Source organism: Patiria miniata, unplaced genomic scaffold, assembly GCF_015706575.1.
Source record: "Patiria miniata isolate m_02_andy unplaced genomic scaffold, ASM1570657v1 HiC_scaffold_3, whole genome shotgun sequence".
Taxonomy (NCBI): Eukaryota; Metazoa; Echinodermata; class Asteroidea; order Valvatida; family Asterinidae; genus Patiria; species Patiria miniata.
This window is the reverse complement of record NW_024037069.1, coordinates 16,729,459-16,747,561: the sequence shown is the minus strand read 5'-3', so window position 1 is coordinate 16,747,561 and position 18,103 is coordinate 16,729,459. Positions and strand designations below refer to the sequence as shown.

General features: G+C 39.2%; 1 protein-coding gene across 1 annotated transcript; it reads left to right on the top strand.

Moving 5' to 3' along the window:
- The first annotated feature begins 5,165 nt into the window (after nt 1-5,165).
- Nucleotides 5,166-15,060, top strand: LOC119738738 (gamma-soluble NSF attachment protein-like). The gene is made up of 10 exons (XM_038213668.1): nt 5,166-5,259; nt 7,087-7,154; nt 7,786-7,870; nt 8,970-9,018; nt 10,102-10,211; nt 11,062-11,128; nt 11,828-11,977; nt 12,932-13,011; nt 14,029-14,158; nt 14,881-15,060. Exons 1-10 carry the CDS (start codon nt 5,204-5,206, stop codon nt 15,028-15,030), a joined length of 945 nt encoding a protein of 314 aa, XP_038069596.1. The 5' UTR covers nt 5,166-5,203; the 3' UTR covers nt 15,031-15,060.
- Nucleotides 15,061-18,103: the final 3,043 nt, after the last annotated feature.

The following is an 18,103-nucleotide window of genomic DNA, read 5'->3' as shown; positions in this document are numbered from 1 at the left end:
TGTAGTTGGTTTGTAATTGGGCGAATCTGTGAATGGGTATGCACAAGCATTGACACGATGCACGTGTGCGCGTGGTTGCTATTATTCTTTCGGTTCAGTGCGTTACATCGTGTAGCTGCAATCGGCTGAATGAGAAGGTGTTCCGGAAGCTGATTTGGGGTGCAAGTCAATGTATGACTTGGGAAGTTTTGAATTGAAATTGAGATCCTAGAATATTGTTTTCTCGGAATATACAGCATTCAGTAGAGCTAAAACATCATCAGATTGTTTGTTTGGTACCTGTGTTTAGATTTTGAGCACTTTTGTTGCTTCAAATGAAACAAGTGCACAAATGACAAATGATCTACTCTACCTTTAAACAAACGCGTCAACAGAATTATATGGCTCTTTGCAAACGAAGAGTTGATTTATCCATTTAAAATGGTGCCTTCTGCAGACAGCGAGCAGATAAATTGCCTTAAATGTCACAGCAAATTTAATTTCCATCTCATTGAGGGAAATAATTCAGTAGTCAAAGAGTGAAGTCTCGGCCCCAAATGATTCAACAAATCAAAGCCTTGATTGTGTATACATGTGTGTGCAACCAAATTTTGACGTGTGCACTGACATATGATGCGTATGGCTGGCACATGCATTACAGCATTGGAGGGGCCCATACTGGGCCGGCTTCATGGTCAGTCTGTTGGGCCCAATCGCGCAGCTCTGTTAACCAACAGAATTTTGCACCTGAGATCTCCTAGTAAGCACCGTCGATATAGCCATATTACTTGATTATTCAATATTATTTTGATAACGATATCGCCGATGGCAATTTTTTAATCATATTGAAATATAGAAATTGTTGATATTGAGGAATAATATCGAATCTATCGAAAATGCGTCAGATTATCTTCAAAATAAATCTCCCATTTGTGCTTTTGCTTTGTTTTTAACGTTTGCTGTATAATGAACTAAAACTCGGCGGCAACATGTGCTTGTGACGCAAAATAAAAACAGCATGAAATACCAAGCGGTGTCGCTTTGTGCTCTACGTTCCCTGGAATTCGCAGTCTCCCTATTTGTAAAACCTCAAAAGAAACCGCCTGTTCTGGACAAACTGTCAGTGCTGAAATTTGTTTTAAAAAGTTTGAGCAATATGCTCCAGAGAAAGCCATGGAAAATTGGGACCTAAATTTTCTTTTTTTTAATCAAAGTGTCATCTTTATGGTTTTTAAGTTTTACATGGGATAATCGATATATCAAAATATTCTCAATATTGGATTTCCGATACATCGATTATTGAAAATTCTGATATCGACGGTGCTTATCTCCTAACAAAGATTCCATACTTACTTTAAGCAGATCCATGAAATTTGCCTCTGGTAGCTAGAACTTGCCAAAGAAACAGAGATCTCAATAGACCAATCTGAGCTGCCCATGAATTTGTTTTGTCTTCAGTGGGATGGCTTTCCAGATCCACCGTTAGTGTAAAGCTCATTTTAGTATTCCACGCGATGCACTCATCTAGTGATGCATTTAGGGCTTTACTAAACACACGTATATGCATGCGATGGGCATTTGGGCACGGCATTATCTTACATAGTAACAATGCAAACATATAGCATGTTGGTAACAAGTATTTATGCTTTTGTTCAAGTATTAATATATTTAGTATTTGTTTATAGATAAATGAGAGTTTAAGTCATTTGAATGACCGTAGAGTTCCTGGAGAATAGAGACCATTAGAATCGATATTTCAAGATGGAGGAGAAAAATTACATTATGACTGAAATATCTTAATAAAAAAAATTATCCAGATTTACTGACATACATTTAGTGTTATAATGATAAGATTTTTCATTGTCAAGAATCATGGAAAGTTTGTCAGATTTAACACTTCGTCTAATCCTAAAGGGGCCAGGATTTTTAAGACCATCTCACAGCCGGGGGAGGCAGATTCCGCCCCCCCCCCTTAGAACTCAGACGTGAAGCGACGAAATGCAATGAAATTCGGCACACATGTAGAGCAATTCAATCTGAAAATATTCACAGAACTTTGATTTTCATAACACAAAGCGTTTTTTTTAATTAATGCCTCATTATGAATTTGCAAGTGAGTACACTGTTACTACAGCAAGCTGTACTATCCATATGGGGAAATGCGATTTCTGTGGGGCCCAGCCTCCAAGTAACGCGGTGAACCTAACGTCAGTTGACCTATCACCATTTGCGAGTTAGCCACGCCCCTTAGACAACTCTATGGAATTTTTGTACACTAAGTTTTGTTTGTCTCAGATTTTGCGTGTTCTGCGTCCATTTGTATATCATGTAATTGGACAATATTTCACTGCGTTGACGCGATTCAAACGCGATTCTACAGCGATGGGTCAATTTTTATAAATTTGGTATCGAAACGTGCGCCAAACTTGAAGCTAGAATGTCATTGTCATTACAAAGCTCACGGCAAGAAACACAAATTTGGCAAAAATATTGTCAAGAAATTCAAGGGGACAAAATCCGCCCCTCCCCGGCCCTCGGTTTTAGGGTTTAAGATATCATGGTTATATTCATCTGTTGGTGCTTTTATTCATTACAAAATCCATATGTAGTGTGATATTTCTGTCCATTTTCTCTCTTGTATCCTTTAATTTTATTCTGTTTTTATGAATTCCTAAAATGTGTTTCCCCAAGCGTTTTACTCAGGAATATTTACATTATTCTAGGCTTGTTGGACTTTCAAACAAAAATGTAATCACATTTAAAAAAAATCTATTCCTTACATTTCTTTGTTTCAATTAATATGCTACACACCTTATAAAATCTTGTAATGAAATATTGAAAAGTTAGTTTACAAAAGTAGATATTCAGTCAAATCTAATGAGTAATATAATTATGACCAAATTGTATTAATTACTCAAATAATTTGCTTTTTTATTTGGTGAAATTAAGGAGGGCCTTTCTTTAAATTCTGAGCACGAAGTGCTAATCTTTTGCTGATAGGTGGCGCCCGATAATTTTATTTATATGCAATTCAAATGTTATGTACTTGTTTTCTTGTTCTATTTTAACAATCTATTTCTAAATGATTATGTTTTCTGGCTCTTGATTTAAACTAAAAGATAAATTTGTCAATTTTATGGTACTACAAGGCCTCATATATAGTGAATTTCATGATTTTGTCCAGTGTTGAAGAAACCAAGCCCACTGGGAACATTTTTTTTTTGCCAGGGGGTGCTGGAACGTGTTTGCCAGGGGGTAGGGGTGTTTTAGTATATTTCAGCTCCCCCATCCAAAAAGTTGTGGGTGCTACAGTTGTGGCTTGGAAGATACAGGATTTTTCATTTATTTATATGATGATTACATTGTTCGAGTTCAAGGTGTGTGGCTAATAAGTGGAATTTTATATTTTTGTGTAGCAACTCTAGATTTGTCATTATGCGTACAATTATTGTTGCCCTTATTTTGGCAAGTTTTATAGTATTATCAATGATATTATATTGGAGTTGAAAGTATCTACTTTTTTCGAAATGTATGATTTATGCGACTTCCATTCACTCGAGTGTCTGTCCACATCTCATTCAGTGTTTGTCAAAAGTACTCCTGTTTTTGACTTGTACAACTGAAATAAGTGCTCCCCTCAGAGTATTTTTTTCTTCCCTTTTTGTGTTTTGGGTGCCCCCCCCCCCCCCCCCCCACACACACACACACAGAAAAGGAATAGAAGAGTATTTGAGAAGACAAATTAAGGGATGGGCAAATCATATCTGATATATGGGGCATATATCAGGCATGAATTCCCTACCCTACCTCGATCCCCCTAAATAAACAAATGTTTAAACATTGATAAATGAACGTTAAATATAATAAACCGAGCATGCAGGGTCTGCAACCGATCAAAGAGATGGTTTCCCAGTGGATTCCGCCCTGCCGTCCCCCCCCCCGTATGTTGAAAGAGCCACTGAAAATGCTACCCATTTCCCCATGTTGGAAGAGCCACTGGATATGGGTTATTTTTTAATGAAAGCTAGCCTTTTTCAATAAGCGGAAAATTAACCTCTATTAAAAGCTTTTCTTTCGTACCACGAAAGATAAAGACGTGTAGGCCTATAATGTATATAGACGTGAAGTGGACTGGGGTTTTTTTTTGGGGGGGGGGGGTCGTTGGAGGAGGTCTATAAAGGTTCGACCTCAAAATCCCCAACCCCCGCTAACAGCCCAGAGCACCTTTCTTTTTCCTCTGCAAAAAAAACCACCACTCTAAAAAAAAAAAAAAAAAAAAATTCAATTGAGTTTGTGCCAAATGCTTTCTGTTCTATACAAAATGAGCTATTAATTTTAATGATTGACATCGCAGTGGCGGATCCTGGAATTTTTGGCGGGGGGGGGGTTAGTCCGAGTAACTTGGACCCAACTTATCGCCTTTTTTTAAACATTTGGACATGGTCTGGCTTACTATCGCGCCAGACCATGTCCAAATGTTAAAAAAAAGGCGATAAGTTGGGTCCAAGTTACTCGGACTAGCGGGGGGGGGGGGGGGGGGTTCCATCAGCACTCAATGCTGAGATGTAGACAGATTTTTTTCTTCTCTAGACAATTAATTGGCCTCCATAAATCAATAGGGGGAGGGGCGGGGGGTGTTCGTACCATTCTTTCAATCGGGGCGCTGTTCAAATCCGAATATAATTAACACTATAATAATACCAAAAAGTCACTCTGTACAATTAATATTACCTCGGTTCAAATGCACAGGCGGACATTATTACCGGTATAATTGTCATAATTGTGGTGGGTGCCACAGCAGGCCAGTGGGGGGGGGGGGGGGGGGGGAGGGTTTCAGATTATTTTTAATATATTTCTATAAAAAAAACCTCTTGAGTCAGAGCTGGGGGGGGAGGTTTCCCAGTCGACCCCCAATATTTTCCCTCTGGATCCGCGCCTGTATCGTTTTTTTTTTCATCCATAGTTGCTAATGCTAGTCAGGTTCTCGGACTTTATTTTCCCGTCAGAGAAAAAAAATTCTTGAGTTGACTAAAATTAGCAAAACTGACAAATGTTCAAAATGTTTTTTAAAAATATATCTTTCAGCGAGACTTCGGGGAAAGAGCGCTAGGTGGCTAGGCCTATCAGTGACGTGGCTGCATATGAGTCATTTACGTGATGGTAACAAATGATTTTAAAAACTTATAGCTTATAATCGAATGAGGGCGCTATTCACAATAGCAAAATGGAAGCAAAGAAGACGGCGGAGGCAGATGGACACGTTCGAGAGGCTGAAAAATGGTATGAAATGTCTGGAAATTACGGATTTTGAGACCAAATAAGGGAGAGGAAAAAGAGGAAGGGTCAAACGCAGTTACACAACGCCATTTTTTTGCAGTATCCTAACACAAACAAGTAACAGCTAGTGCCAATTTGGTCCGCTCCTCGATCATGACAATGATCTGCGCACATCGAATTGCACGCGCGCGAGTTGTGAAACGGGATTTAAAGTTGAGTGCGTAGAAATACGATCGCGTAGTTTTAAATGGGTCTGACGATATTTATAAAGTCTGCGGAGAGTCGAGTCAGGAAAATTTTCGGGAAGTCTAAAATTTGTAAACTTCAGATGTTGATTTACATTTGTGGCAATTGTTTTTGCTATTTTGGTGGAAATCTGTCGTCGAATGGACTATTTTTGTCCATTTCACGACTGCACGAGTGAAAATTGCCAGGAGAGGAGGCGAGTTTAATATTGTTGCACGATGTGCTTTTAGAATAGGCATAATATGTTTTTTATGCCCGCTGTGTATTTGCTACAATAAGCTCGATCGGATCTCGGAAGCTGAGGGCCAACGAATGCGTGGTCACCTTACATGTATGTTGACCTTGCAATGCTTTGACCCCATAGCAGTAGGCCGGACAAAGAGGTCACCATGGACATTTGTTCATGATTGACGAAGACCAGCACATTGACAGTGCTACTGTTGTCATTTGAGCTTATTTGAGCTAATTTGAAATTTGACGTTATTTTGGCTTTCACCCCATGATGACCTTTGACCCAAGTTTGGTCAAATGTTGGGGCTGGGCTACTGATACCTTGGACAAAGTTTGGTTGAAATCAAAAATATGTTGGTCAAAATATGTAGGAGCAAAATAGACAATGTCAATGTTTGTTACTAACTAACTGACCTATGGACTAACAGAGAGACATGAGTTTTTGTGGAGCTGCTATTGGCAGCTAAAAACGATGGATTTTTGTGGCTTCTTTTTCGGACTTAATATTTGGTTTCCTTGCCCAGTGGCAATATTCTCACACTATTTTTTGTTTGGTCCTCAACATTTTTTTTAAAAACAAGTTATGAAAAGATCAGTCCTAAAAGACTTCAGTTTTGGGTATTTCTTTAAAATAATTAGGACGCATACATGTAGACACGAATATTTAATTCCTAAAGAATTCAAAAATTCATTAATGTTCATCTCACTGAGCTGCTTAATAACGTCATTTTATTTCATTTTCAAAGCTCTTTCTAATGACTGCTAGTATATTTTCATTACCCAAACTTCAAAATTTAAGGCAAGTGTGTAGTTACATGTACAGGCCCTATTTCTATGTTGAAGAGATCAAAAATCAACTTTTATGTTATTGGACTTACCAAACTATTAGTTAGCCACATAACAACCAAGTGCCATGGATTGAGGGCAGGGTTTGATTTCTTTGAGGAAAATTTGTGGGTAAAACGATGATGAAGACAACAAAATGCAATGTTCACGAAAATATAGATGCATGGCATCAACTGTAAAATATGTTAATAATCTCATTATCTACTGAACGGTACTGTTCAAAATTATGAACGATAGCGTCATAGTCTCATTAGAATTGACAAAAATCTGATTTTGGTTGGAAAAGTTATTTTGGAATGATAAAAATCACTCTTGACTCAAACTTGACCCAAACTAAAGAGGGGTCCGTAACTAACTGCACAATTGCTGTATTTAAGATAACTGCAAATGTCAAGTTAATGACCTGTAAAAATCTATCAGTCGTAGTGTTTCTTGTCTTGTATTATTAACAGTGCTGCAAGTGGGGATTTTTTTTTATCTTATTTAAATTTTTTCTGTCTTTGGTAGCCTAAAAACCTCTTGGACGAAATGGAAAGCAGACTTTGACGGTGCCGCCCATGCATATCAGAAAGCAGGTAGGCTGGAACTGAAAACTAGAAACTCACATTTAACTAACCACGAGCCATTTAATAATTATTGACTGCTGTGATGTTGGATATGACGTTTTTAACACCCCAGGTGCGCACAGCACCCAAGGCAAACTATGCGCCCCAAGGGGGTTAAAAACGGCTTATCCCACATCACAGCAGTCAACAATTGTTTTGTTATAATGTGCCAATAACACAATCAGATAATTGTAACTTACTGTGTAAGAAATAAATTAAATCACTGATGTAGCCTTTGATAACTGAAGGTTTTGATGTCCTGCCGGACATGAGACTGAGCGTTTGACGTTGCAGTTCTCATTGCGCAAAGCTATAGCGTGCAGTGTGATATCCTCAGTGTGTGACATGCATTTTTATTGTCCAGGCACCTGGCCGTCCTAGACCAATGAAATTACAGTATACAAGCACACGATAAAACGATCCAATTTATGGACTCATTGCCACTATAACAAACAGTGACATAGTGATAAATACATGTAAGACAGACTTTAGGCCCCTGTTAGCCAGGACCCATGCAAAGATACCGTGAGGATTCCAATTTGCTTTCAGATGCATCAAACTTAACCGACCCTTTGTAATCCTGTTTTATTTTGCGTCGCAGGTCTGTGCTACCGTCATGCCAAATCACTGGAGAAAGCCAAGGCCATGTACATCAAGGCTGCAGAGTGCCACACACAGTGCAAAGCGTATCCTTCATTAAAGTTCAAGCAAACCTTTAAAGGGAATATATAACATTTGCAAACACCGAAAAAACAAAAACTACCAAGTTATTATGAAACACCTTAGAGAATGACAGTCTAAAGCATCCTGTAAAATCATGGCCCCTGGTGTGGTGTCATTTTCAAGAAAACTGGTAATTTGTATCAATTTCCAACGTTGGTCAGCCGACCAGCGTTTAGAAAAAAACCCAGCTTTTTACCAAACACTGCCCCCAATTGACCATATTAAGTAAGTCCGCATTTTGTTTGCAACCAATTACACACCTATGAATGGGTACAAGCCAGGTAGACTGGTTCCCTGACCTTACAATTCCCCGAAGTCTATAAATTGCTCTGTTTCATCTAAAGTGGGATCAGTGAACCAGACTACAGGAACATAATTGTTTTTCTTGGTGTTTTCAGCATCTACGAACTCAAAACTTCAAACAAGTCAGTGTAACAATATTTGCTATAAAATACTAACCCCCCAAATCCATCCACTTCTGAAAATTACAGCAAAAGTAAATGTTCCCTTTCAATTGTACAAGTTCAAGCAAACCTTAAAATTGTGGAAGTCCGAGTTGAAATGCACTCAGCCAAACGTCATCACAAATCAATCACAAGTCATCCAATCTCAAATCAGGTCTCAACTTATTCATATTAGCTGTAATCATAGCAGATGCAACACAGTGCATCAGGTGTAAAAGTCTGTGGGACCTTGCTGCATTAAGCCATCAACACCAGCCGAATCTGAAACAATGAGAGCTAGTCCCATTGAACAGTGCCACAGCTGTAGCCTGCTGCAGTTGGTGACCACTCACTCTGAGGCAGTTTGGCCTTGAGATTTTTTTACCTGATGGATCTTGCTACACTGAGCATCAAAGTCTAGTTGACAAGCGTGGCATGTTGTTGCGTTTAGCAGGGTTTTCTAGCCAAAATAGCCTAGGGGTTAGGTTTTACTTTGACACAAGCATTCCTTTGTCATTGTGCCTGCTCTATTTGTAATGTGACATGCGATTGATCGTAACTTCTTTACGATCATCTTGCGATTGACGATGTTGTTATTCTTCCTGAAGTCTATTCTCAGTCTCTTCCATGCCGCCAAAGCATACGAACAAGCCGGACTCATTCTGAAGGTAAGTTGAACGACACTTCCCACTCATCCCTTATCCATGTTTGAAGATCTTGGACAATTAGGGTTCTTTTAGAAAATACTTCGTTATGCGTTGCCTGAATTATTGACACCCAAGGTTTGAACATGTTCAAAGTTAGCATTACTTGTGGACAATTTTTGTGGACAATTTTTTTGTTTTCAAGCAAACCACAAATTGTTTTATACATGTAGACTCACTTTTTACAAAACTTGCGACCACTGGGATACTGTACAAATCCTTATCATCTGATGTCTTTGTGTAGAACGCCATGGTCCAGTGGTAACGATGTTTGACTCATGTACGAATGTGCATTGGTTCGAACCCTGCCAGGAACATGATGTTTATGCCCTTGGGCAAGACGCTTAACTACAATTGCCTCTCTCCACCCAGGAGTATGAATGGGTACCTGTGAGGGTAGAGGAGCACAATTATTATTAATTATTAGACAGAAACCAATTGAGGAATTTCACGTGATGTCATAGGTCAGTGGTCACCCATAAGCCCGCCATATTGGAGGTCTATGGTTGCAGACTAGTAAATAAACTGCCATAGACCCCAATAATGATTACACCCACTTCCGAACTTCAGGAAAAGTACAACACTCCAAGGTGTTTGAGACACACATCAAATTAAAGCTTATTTCATCATCTTAATAAGAACATAGAAACAAGCCCTATTTTTAATTGAGTCAGAACTGGGGGGGGGGGATTTGCAGTGTTGTAATTGAGTAACCAACATCGAGTCCGATTCTCGAGTCACAAGCCTCGAGGCCGAGTCCGAGCCTTGATTCACAAGCTTCGAGTCCGAGTCCAATGTGACTTAAGTCGAAAAATGTGACTCAAGTCGAAAAATGTGACTCGAGTCCGACTCGAGTCCGAGTCCTGGACTCGAGTCCTACAACACTGGGGATTCGACCCCCAAAACCCCCCTCTGGATCCTTGCCTGCCCTCCCAGTGGTCGCCCTCAACTCTCCCTTTGTGACCGTTGAGGGGGTACTTGTGAAAAGAGTCTATACATCACACTAGTGCTGAAGGATACTACATTATTGTATCATCGTCTTCTCAGGATATGAAGGAGTATGACGAAGCTGTCCATTATATCACTAAAGCAGCCAACATGTTCAGAGAGTATGGAACCGGCGACACGGCCGCCATCTCGTTGGAAAAAGCAGCCGGGTAGGTTTGGAAGATTATGTGCTTCATGTAGTAAAACTTATGTTTTTTTCTTCATATAAAAATGTGAGGTGCTCTGGTAAAATGAGACAGAACTGCGCACAGGCCGCAGTGAAAAATTAAAAAAAAAGGAATGTGGGTGATTTTTTTTTCGATTTTCAGATTTATTGATTTTTGTAATCCTTGATATCTTCTACACATGTATACAAGAAATAGTATAAAAATCATTGAATAAAAGCGTTTTTAAGGAAATACCATGGCGTAATTAATATAATCGAGTACAATAATTTAGAATTAATGTTTGTCAAGAAAAACAGTTGGCCACTTTCATTTTCAAAACTCCAAAACAGTCAAAGAAAACTTTTTCTCGGTATATAACTCCTTTGTCATGTCGATAAATTCAAACTTTCAACAGCAATTACTTGTCAACGAAAACCTGATTGAAGTGCAACAAACAGTATTGTAAGGAGAATTTTATTCTCTCCCTAATAACGGAAAAACTTTGAACCGTCATTTCAAGCTCTGCTCAGTTCTGTATCTTCTGCCAAAATGTCTCACATGTATGTGCATTGTTATTTATCCTGCTACCTTTTTTGTGAATTGGCTGTTAAGTCACTTATAAGATTGTGAGCGAGACAATTTTGTGTGCGACATTTGACTTCGATAATGGAAGCATTGATTATTTTCCAGCTGCTAAAAACCAGATTAATTTAAGAAACACTTCCGTGTACTTGAAAATCTCCAAAAGCTTGAGTAATTGGTTAATTTTATACAAATTGACACACCAAACAATTCTCATGTTTTAATCAGCTACTGATGATTGATGTATTTGCTTCTACTTCTTATCTCACAGTATAATGGAGACCATTAATGCAAGATCAGCTGTGGATTTGTACCTTACAGCTGCTGAGATAGCTGAGGTCAGTTCTTTAGTGTTGCAGTATAAAATTGTAGATATTTTTCAGGCATCCGCTAGGCTTTGCAGTTTCTGCACAGAAAGGATTCTTATCAATACCATTACTTTCCGAATCCTAATTACCAAGGTGAAGAGTTGTCATAAAGGCATACAGCATCATTTGCTTTTCATGCATTTTGTCCATTTCCAATAACAATACCACTCAGATTCCAAGGAAGAATGTTCAAAACCTATTCTGTTGAAGTTTCAGCTCAGTTGATGTTACACATTTTGAGAAAACAGTGGAAAACTGTGCACAACCTGTTGATCGCGAAACACAATTTCATCAGTAAAACTCTTTATTCCAAAAATCAGGCAATTGACTGGTTGTTGGAAATCACCAACATTTCTTGATTTCTTCTAAATGACAGCAAGCCAGACAGAATAATTTAGTACCAGTGTGATCTTTAGCCTAAGTAAGCTTTTTCATAATAATTTGGGTAGGTTACTTTTGCGATAAAAGCAAATGATCCTAAATGCCTTTAATGTCAAATATGACACGTCACAAGTAAAAAGAGATACATGATGAAGGAATATCTTTGTCACAGTTTATTGAAATTGACTTGTGATGATGTGAAGAGTTGTGACGACTCGTTTACAAATCTCTCAAATTGACACTAAAGAAACCCTCCTATTTTATACCATTCCCTCCGTCCATCCATAGAATGAAGACAGAATACGACAAGCCGTGGATTCAGTCAGCAAAGCAGCACGGCTCTCAGTCCGAGTCCGGGACTTTGACAAGGCTCTAGAGCTGCTCGAAAAAGCAAGGAATATGTACGATGTAGTGGAAAATCTGGGCTACGTGTACAAGGTAATACGGACTTATCAGATGACCAAAATTAGGAGGCATTAACTGAGGTGGCAAATGTAGGTGGTCAGGGGGGAGTGTGGTAAAGTGGTTGAGGTTCGTAACTCACGATCAGATGGTCAGCGGTTCGAATCCAGCTGCTGTGTATATATGTTGTGTCCTTGGGCAAGCCACTTCACCCCCACTTGCAACCCTCCACCCAGGAGTATAAATGGGTACCGGCATTAGCTGGGGAGTAACCTTCGATGGACTAGCATCCCATCCGGGGGGAGTAGAAATATTCTCAGTCATTTCATGCTAATGAAACTGGAGATAAATGCTGGCCTTAGGGGCAACATTGGCTTGTGACAGACTTGACTTACATGTAGGTGGTACGTCAATAGGGTTTGAAAGTGACATCTGTGCCTCAAAATTAAGAACCCAATTAACTCTAACCCCCTAGGCCCTTGTTGCTTACAACCATCCTCAATCCTCCAAAATCCTCCTCATCCCAAAACTTTGCACTCGTGTTTAAATGAAGGATAACCAACGCCAAATCCTTCAAAATCATCAGACAGTCCTGCCTCAAAATGCATTCATCCTCAATCCTCCAAAATCCTCTTGTGCTTCATTCACCATTCATCCTCAATCCTCCAAAATCCTCATGTGCTTCAATCACCATTCATCCTCAATCCTCCAGAATCCTCATGTGCTTCAATCACCATTCATCCTCAATCCTCCAGAATCCTCATTTGATTCAATCACCATTCATCCTCAATCCTCTAGAATCCTCCAAAACCGCCAGGAGGATTTTGGAGGAGTGAGGTGGGTTAGGGTTAAGTGACATAGCTGTGAGCATAGTGCCGCCTCATCAGGTTTTTTTTTCCAATTGTCAGATTGCTCCACACTTGTTGGCTGTTTCGGCACCTTGGTAAGCTTTATTGAAAGCTAACCCTAACCCTGTTACTTCATTTGCAGCTGGTAGCAGTGACTGTGCTGGTCCATCTCCATCGGGGGGACTTTGTGGCCGCCAGCAAGGTTTGCAACATGGCTATGAGGTACAGTTGCATTAACCCTAACTTCCTAGGCTGTCTCGAAGCAGCCTGAATACTCCGATATCCTCCAATGGAGAGACTCCAACATCCTGGAATGACTGGGTATAGTTTGAGGGATTCAGTGACCACTGGGCCTTTACAAAAACACTCCAGAGCTGTACTGTAATGTTGAAAAAATTGGTGGGAACTCTCTGATATTAAAGTCGAATGGGCAGGCTATTCATATACCAACAGGACAACTAGCAAGTGAATGCAGTTAGAATCAGAGACCAATGACCAACTTGGGAAATGTTCCAGTTGTTTTCTTTCAGCCTGTGTCACAAAAAAAATGAAAGGCTTAATTTTTTTTTTTATTAAAGTTTTTTTAGTATCTGGTTTCCAAAATTGAAATCAAATAGTGGAATTCAAACTGAATTTAAAAAAAAAATTGATTAAAGGGAATATACAACATTTGCAAACATCGAAAAATAAAACTACCAAGTTTTTACGATATACCTTACTAGGATGTTGGTAAATAACAGTCTAAAGCATCCTATGGCACCTGGTGTGAAGTCATTTTCAAGAAAATTGTATTTTTGTATACATTTCCAACGGTGGTCGGCCAACTACCGTTGGAAAAACCTAACTATTTTTCAACTACTGCTCCAACTTTACACTTTTTTTCATTCCAAATTTTGTTTGCTATTGGTTACATGTTCATGAACGGGTGCAGGCCAGCTAGATTGGTTCCCTTACCTTACAATTTTCCGGCATCTATAAATTGATCCATTTTATCTTTAGTGGAGTCAAGGAACCAGACTACTTGAACTTTTTTGTTTTTCTTGGTTTTTCCAGCATTTTCGAACACAAACCTTCAAACATGTCAGTGTAACAATATTTGATCTGTTATACTAACCCCTCAAATAGTTCATTTCTGAAAATTACAGCAAAAGCCAATCCCACCACTAGAAACAATTCACCGTGAAGAGGATATTAAAAAAAAAAAATATTGACACTTTTTTTATCTCTCTTTTTACTCAGATATGACGGTTATGCCATGGATGAGTCGTCGTCTATCTTAGAGCAGCTCTTGGAAGCATACGATCAGCAGGACCAGGAGAACGCCAGCAAGGTCCTCTTCCTTCCGTACTTCACATACCTGGACAATGATGTGAGTGGTCGTTCAAAAAAAATATCGCTCTCACCCTGATTAATGGCAGAAAGCTTACTCAAAGAGATGAAAGGACTGGAATCGAATAACCTGTGACATTCAAAAGATGGCATATTTGCGTCGGTCGGGGTGATGTAAATCAATATTAGGTTTTGCCCTTCACCGACGTATAAACACTGTTTACTTTGAATAATTAAATGCGGTACCCGCTGCTATACATACATCAGATTCGAACCAGCCCACCGATCCCGTAAGCTCGGTGGTCGAGTGGTAAGACGTCTGCACTAGAAAGCAGGAGACCGGGGGATCGAGTCCCACCCGAGGGATTTTTTTCCAACTTTCACTCGGGAGGTAACACACTGAGTATACAGTGTTTATACGTCAAAACCTAATATTGATTTAACGTGTGACATTATTCCTCATTATATATTAATATTTGGAAGAACACTGATATTGAAGATGGTTTTAAAATAGTGTGCAGACTTTTTTTTTACGTGCGTCTGCGACAGAGTCTAGTTAGAGGCCCCCCCCCCACAAAAAAATGGGGGTTGGGGGGGGGCCAAAGTGTATTAATTTGAGCTGACCTACTTAGATTTTGATAATTGTGTTGCTTCAGGCGAAAAAAAATAATGCACACAAATTGCATACACATTGTGTTCAATTGGAAAACATTTTGTGTTGGCTCAGGACAGACTTTTGTTTCACTCTGATTTTGACCCTAGTATGTCAAGCTTGCCAGGACGTTGCGTGTACCAGGAGCCGGGGGCAATGGAGGGAGGGCCAAGCAGGCAGCGGAAGGAGCAGCAGGAGGAGTGGATGAGGCGGGGCAAGATGAGGACGAGGAGGATGAGTATGGCGGAGATTTGCGCTGAGATGAAGCCAGGGTGGGTTTAGTGGGTTGCCCAGGGTTGGGGGGGGGGGGGAGGGATGGGGGGAGTTTGTTTCTAGGGGGACCACATGAGGAGCAGCTAGAGAAGTAGATGAGGCGGGGCAAGATGATGAGGAGGAGGATGAGTATACTGAAAGATTGTGCCGAGATGCATAGGGGCATTGCCAGTCCAATTTTAATGGGGGTGTTGTGTTAAAACATAATTGCTGATAAACCGTTCCGTGCTGGAAATTACCCAAGAATATTTTCTCTTGTTCGCCAATCTGACCAATGGTTCCAAGCAGTTCTGAAAAGGGGTGGGGCGACTGGACACTTTCTGACTAATGGGGGCACTGTTATAAGCAGTCAGTACTACACACTGTTAGACAATAGGTGGCGCTTTTTGGGTTGCACATTATGCCAACAGACACAATTTTGTTGGCAAACACAATTACTTGGGGTGGGTTTGGTCTCTCCCATACGCACTGTAGCAAAGCCCCTTAATGCCGTCTTCAGTGTCTCTAATTGAGAGGAGTTTGACCTTGCACCTGGGTTTCAGTCAAGAGGATGTTAGAAACATATTGGGACTTTTTGGTTAATCTATATTCATATGAATTTAAAGGCAACCTGGACATCCTGGGTTTTTTTTTTTTTCAATTTATAGCAAATGTGGATATTAAGTGGTAATTCAACTACTTTTGTATATTATATACATATAAGTACAAACATGCGTTTGTTTATGGTGTAAATCGAGGATACACACGTGCAACATCATCCATGAATAGAGGACAGGAACCAAATCGAGTACGACCTCGGTTAGAAAACGTGTACAAAACCACTGAGAGCTGTTGCGAAACAATTAAGTATAAAGGAAGGGAAAGGGAAGAGGAACAATAGAAAATCCTCGATTTACACAATAGACAAACGTGCTAGTGTACATAGAAGTGTGTCTGTGCTGTAGTCGTACTGTCGAAAATGCCTGAAAAGATAAGAATAATGCTTTGTTCATCAAATCTCTAAAATCATGGGAAAGGCTTCTAATTAGATGAGCATGGAACAGACTAGTGCCAGTCCATTCTTTTCGGCTGAAAATTGTAACCACCCATTATTATCAGGTAGCTCAGGCCACTGGCACACTTTGTTCTTTCAATCAAACGAAATATGCATTGAATTTAGCACAAAAATAAACGGAAATCTGCCTGCATGGAAATCTGCCTGAGATCAGACTAGTGTTGCGATTAAAATCCAGATTTTTAAAAAACTGGGATTAAATTCCACTATTCGGTTGTCTATTTTGGAAACCGGATATTCAAAACCAACCATACAAAAAGTTGGGCCTTCCATTGTTTTGTGACACTAAGCTCAAGAAAACAACTGGATCATCCCCCAATTTGTTCCATAGTAAGCACCGTTGATATATCGATACTACTCAATTATCCGATATTACTTTGATATCGCTATTGATAGCAATTTTTAATATCAAAATATCAAAATTTTGGATAATGAGGAATCATATTGAAAATATCCAAATGCCTCAGATTATCATCAAAATGAATCTCCTGTTTCTGCTTTTACTTTGTGTTTTATGCTTGCTGTATAATGAAATGAAACTTGGCAGCAACTTGTGCTTGTGACTCAAAATAAAAACATGGCCGAACTTTTACATGAGATAATCGATATATCAAATATTCTCGATATTGGATTTACGATATATCAATTATTTAAAAATCTGATATCAACGGTGCTTAGGCATGACTGTGAGCTGAATGGGAACTAGCGGTGAATCAGATAACCGTTATTCGATTAAAAAAAAAAAAAAAAAAAAAATTAGAATAACCGGATTTTGAAATGTCCAATTTCTCTCACCACTCGATCAGACACTACCATCAATCAAATTAGTTGTGAACAATTTTTGATATTCGCTTGGAAAAACTTACCGTAATTTTCGGAATATAAGCCGTGCGGAGTATAAGCCGCAGCACGCAAAAAATCTGCAAATTAAAATGTGAGGTCGGCGTATTAACCGCACCGGCGTTTTAGCCGCACCGGCGTAAAAAAGACTAACCTCAGGTAACGATTGATTATTCAATTCAGCAACAGATATTTTCTTATTCCAGTGCATTAAATCATGGAGTTTATAGTTCCATGATTAAATACACATTTGAATCTTATTTTTATTCTTCAAGGCTCGGCGTATAAGCCGCGCTGTGTATAAGCCACAGTAAACATTTTCATGGGCAAAATCAACGTATAAGCCGCGGCTTATATTCCGAAAATTACGGTACTTAACTTTGCATCATGTGTACCTTTATGACTGTATACAATGTAGTGCATCCATTAGAACACATATAGAGTGTACAGCATTCATTACATGCATTATCATAACTCTTTGCATTTAACTTCTAACTCAAATTTGATATAATCTTGTGTATTAAATGCTGCAGTGCAATATTCTTCGTTGGATAAACCTCCTCCGTTTTTTGTTTAATGTGTCTATAATCAAAGTAATTTTGCAATGGAGAAACAAAATGGTTTTGTCTGTTTCTCTTAATGTAACCCACTCCACAAAAAAAGGCATTCTGTCGCCAAAAATTGAATTTGAATTGAAATTGAATTACATGATTGGAAAGCCCACAATGTAAGCTTTCATTTGGTATGTAATAGAGCTCCATAGCCCCTCCTGTTCTGGAGATATGACTTATTTGCATATGAATTACTTCCTTGGAGTTGAATTACACAACTGAGAAAACAGGCTTTGAAATAGCTGGGTCTGTTGTAGATTCGGGCACGATGCACTCGAAATTGTCGGTTTTTTTCCCCACTATTAATCGAAATCAACATTGCTGTGAATGAACCCTGAAACTTTAAGTAATCAAGATGTCATTCATGACAAAAAAATGAAAATCGCATTTTGATGGAATTTTCACGCTCTCAACGTTGAGTGGGCCATTACGCAATAATGAACAGCGTGACTTAATACCCTTTTAAGTGGAGCGGGTCATGAATATGTTTGCATTCATTGTTTATCATTCAAAGAAAATGGGATAATCACGCAGATGAAAAAGTGGTCTTTGCAA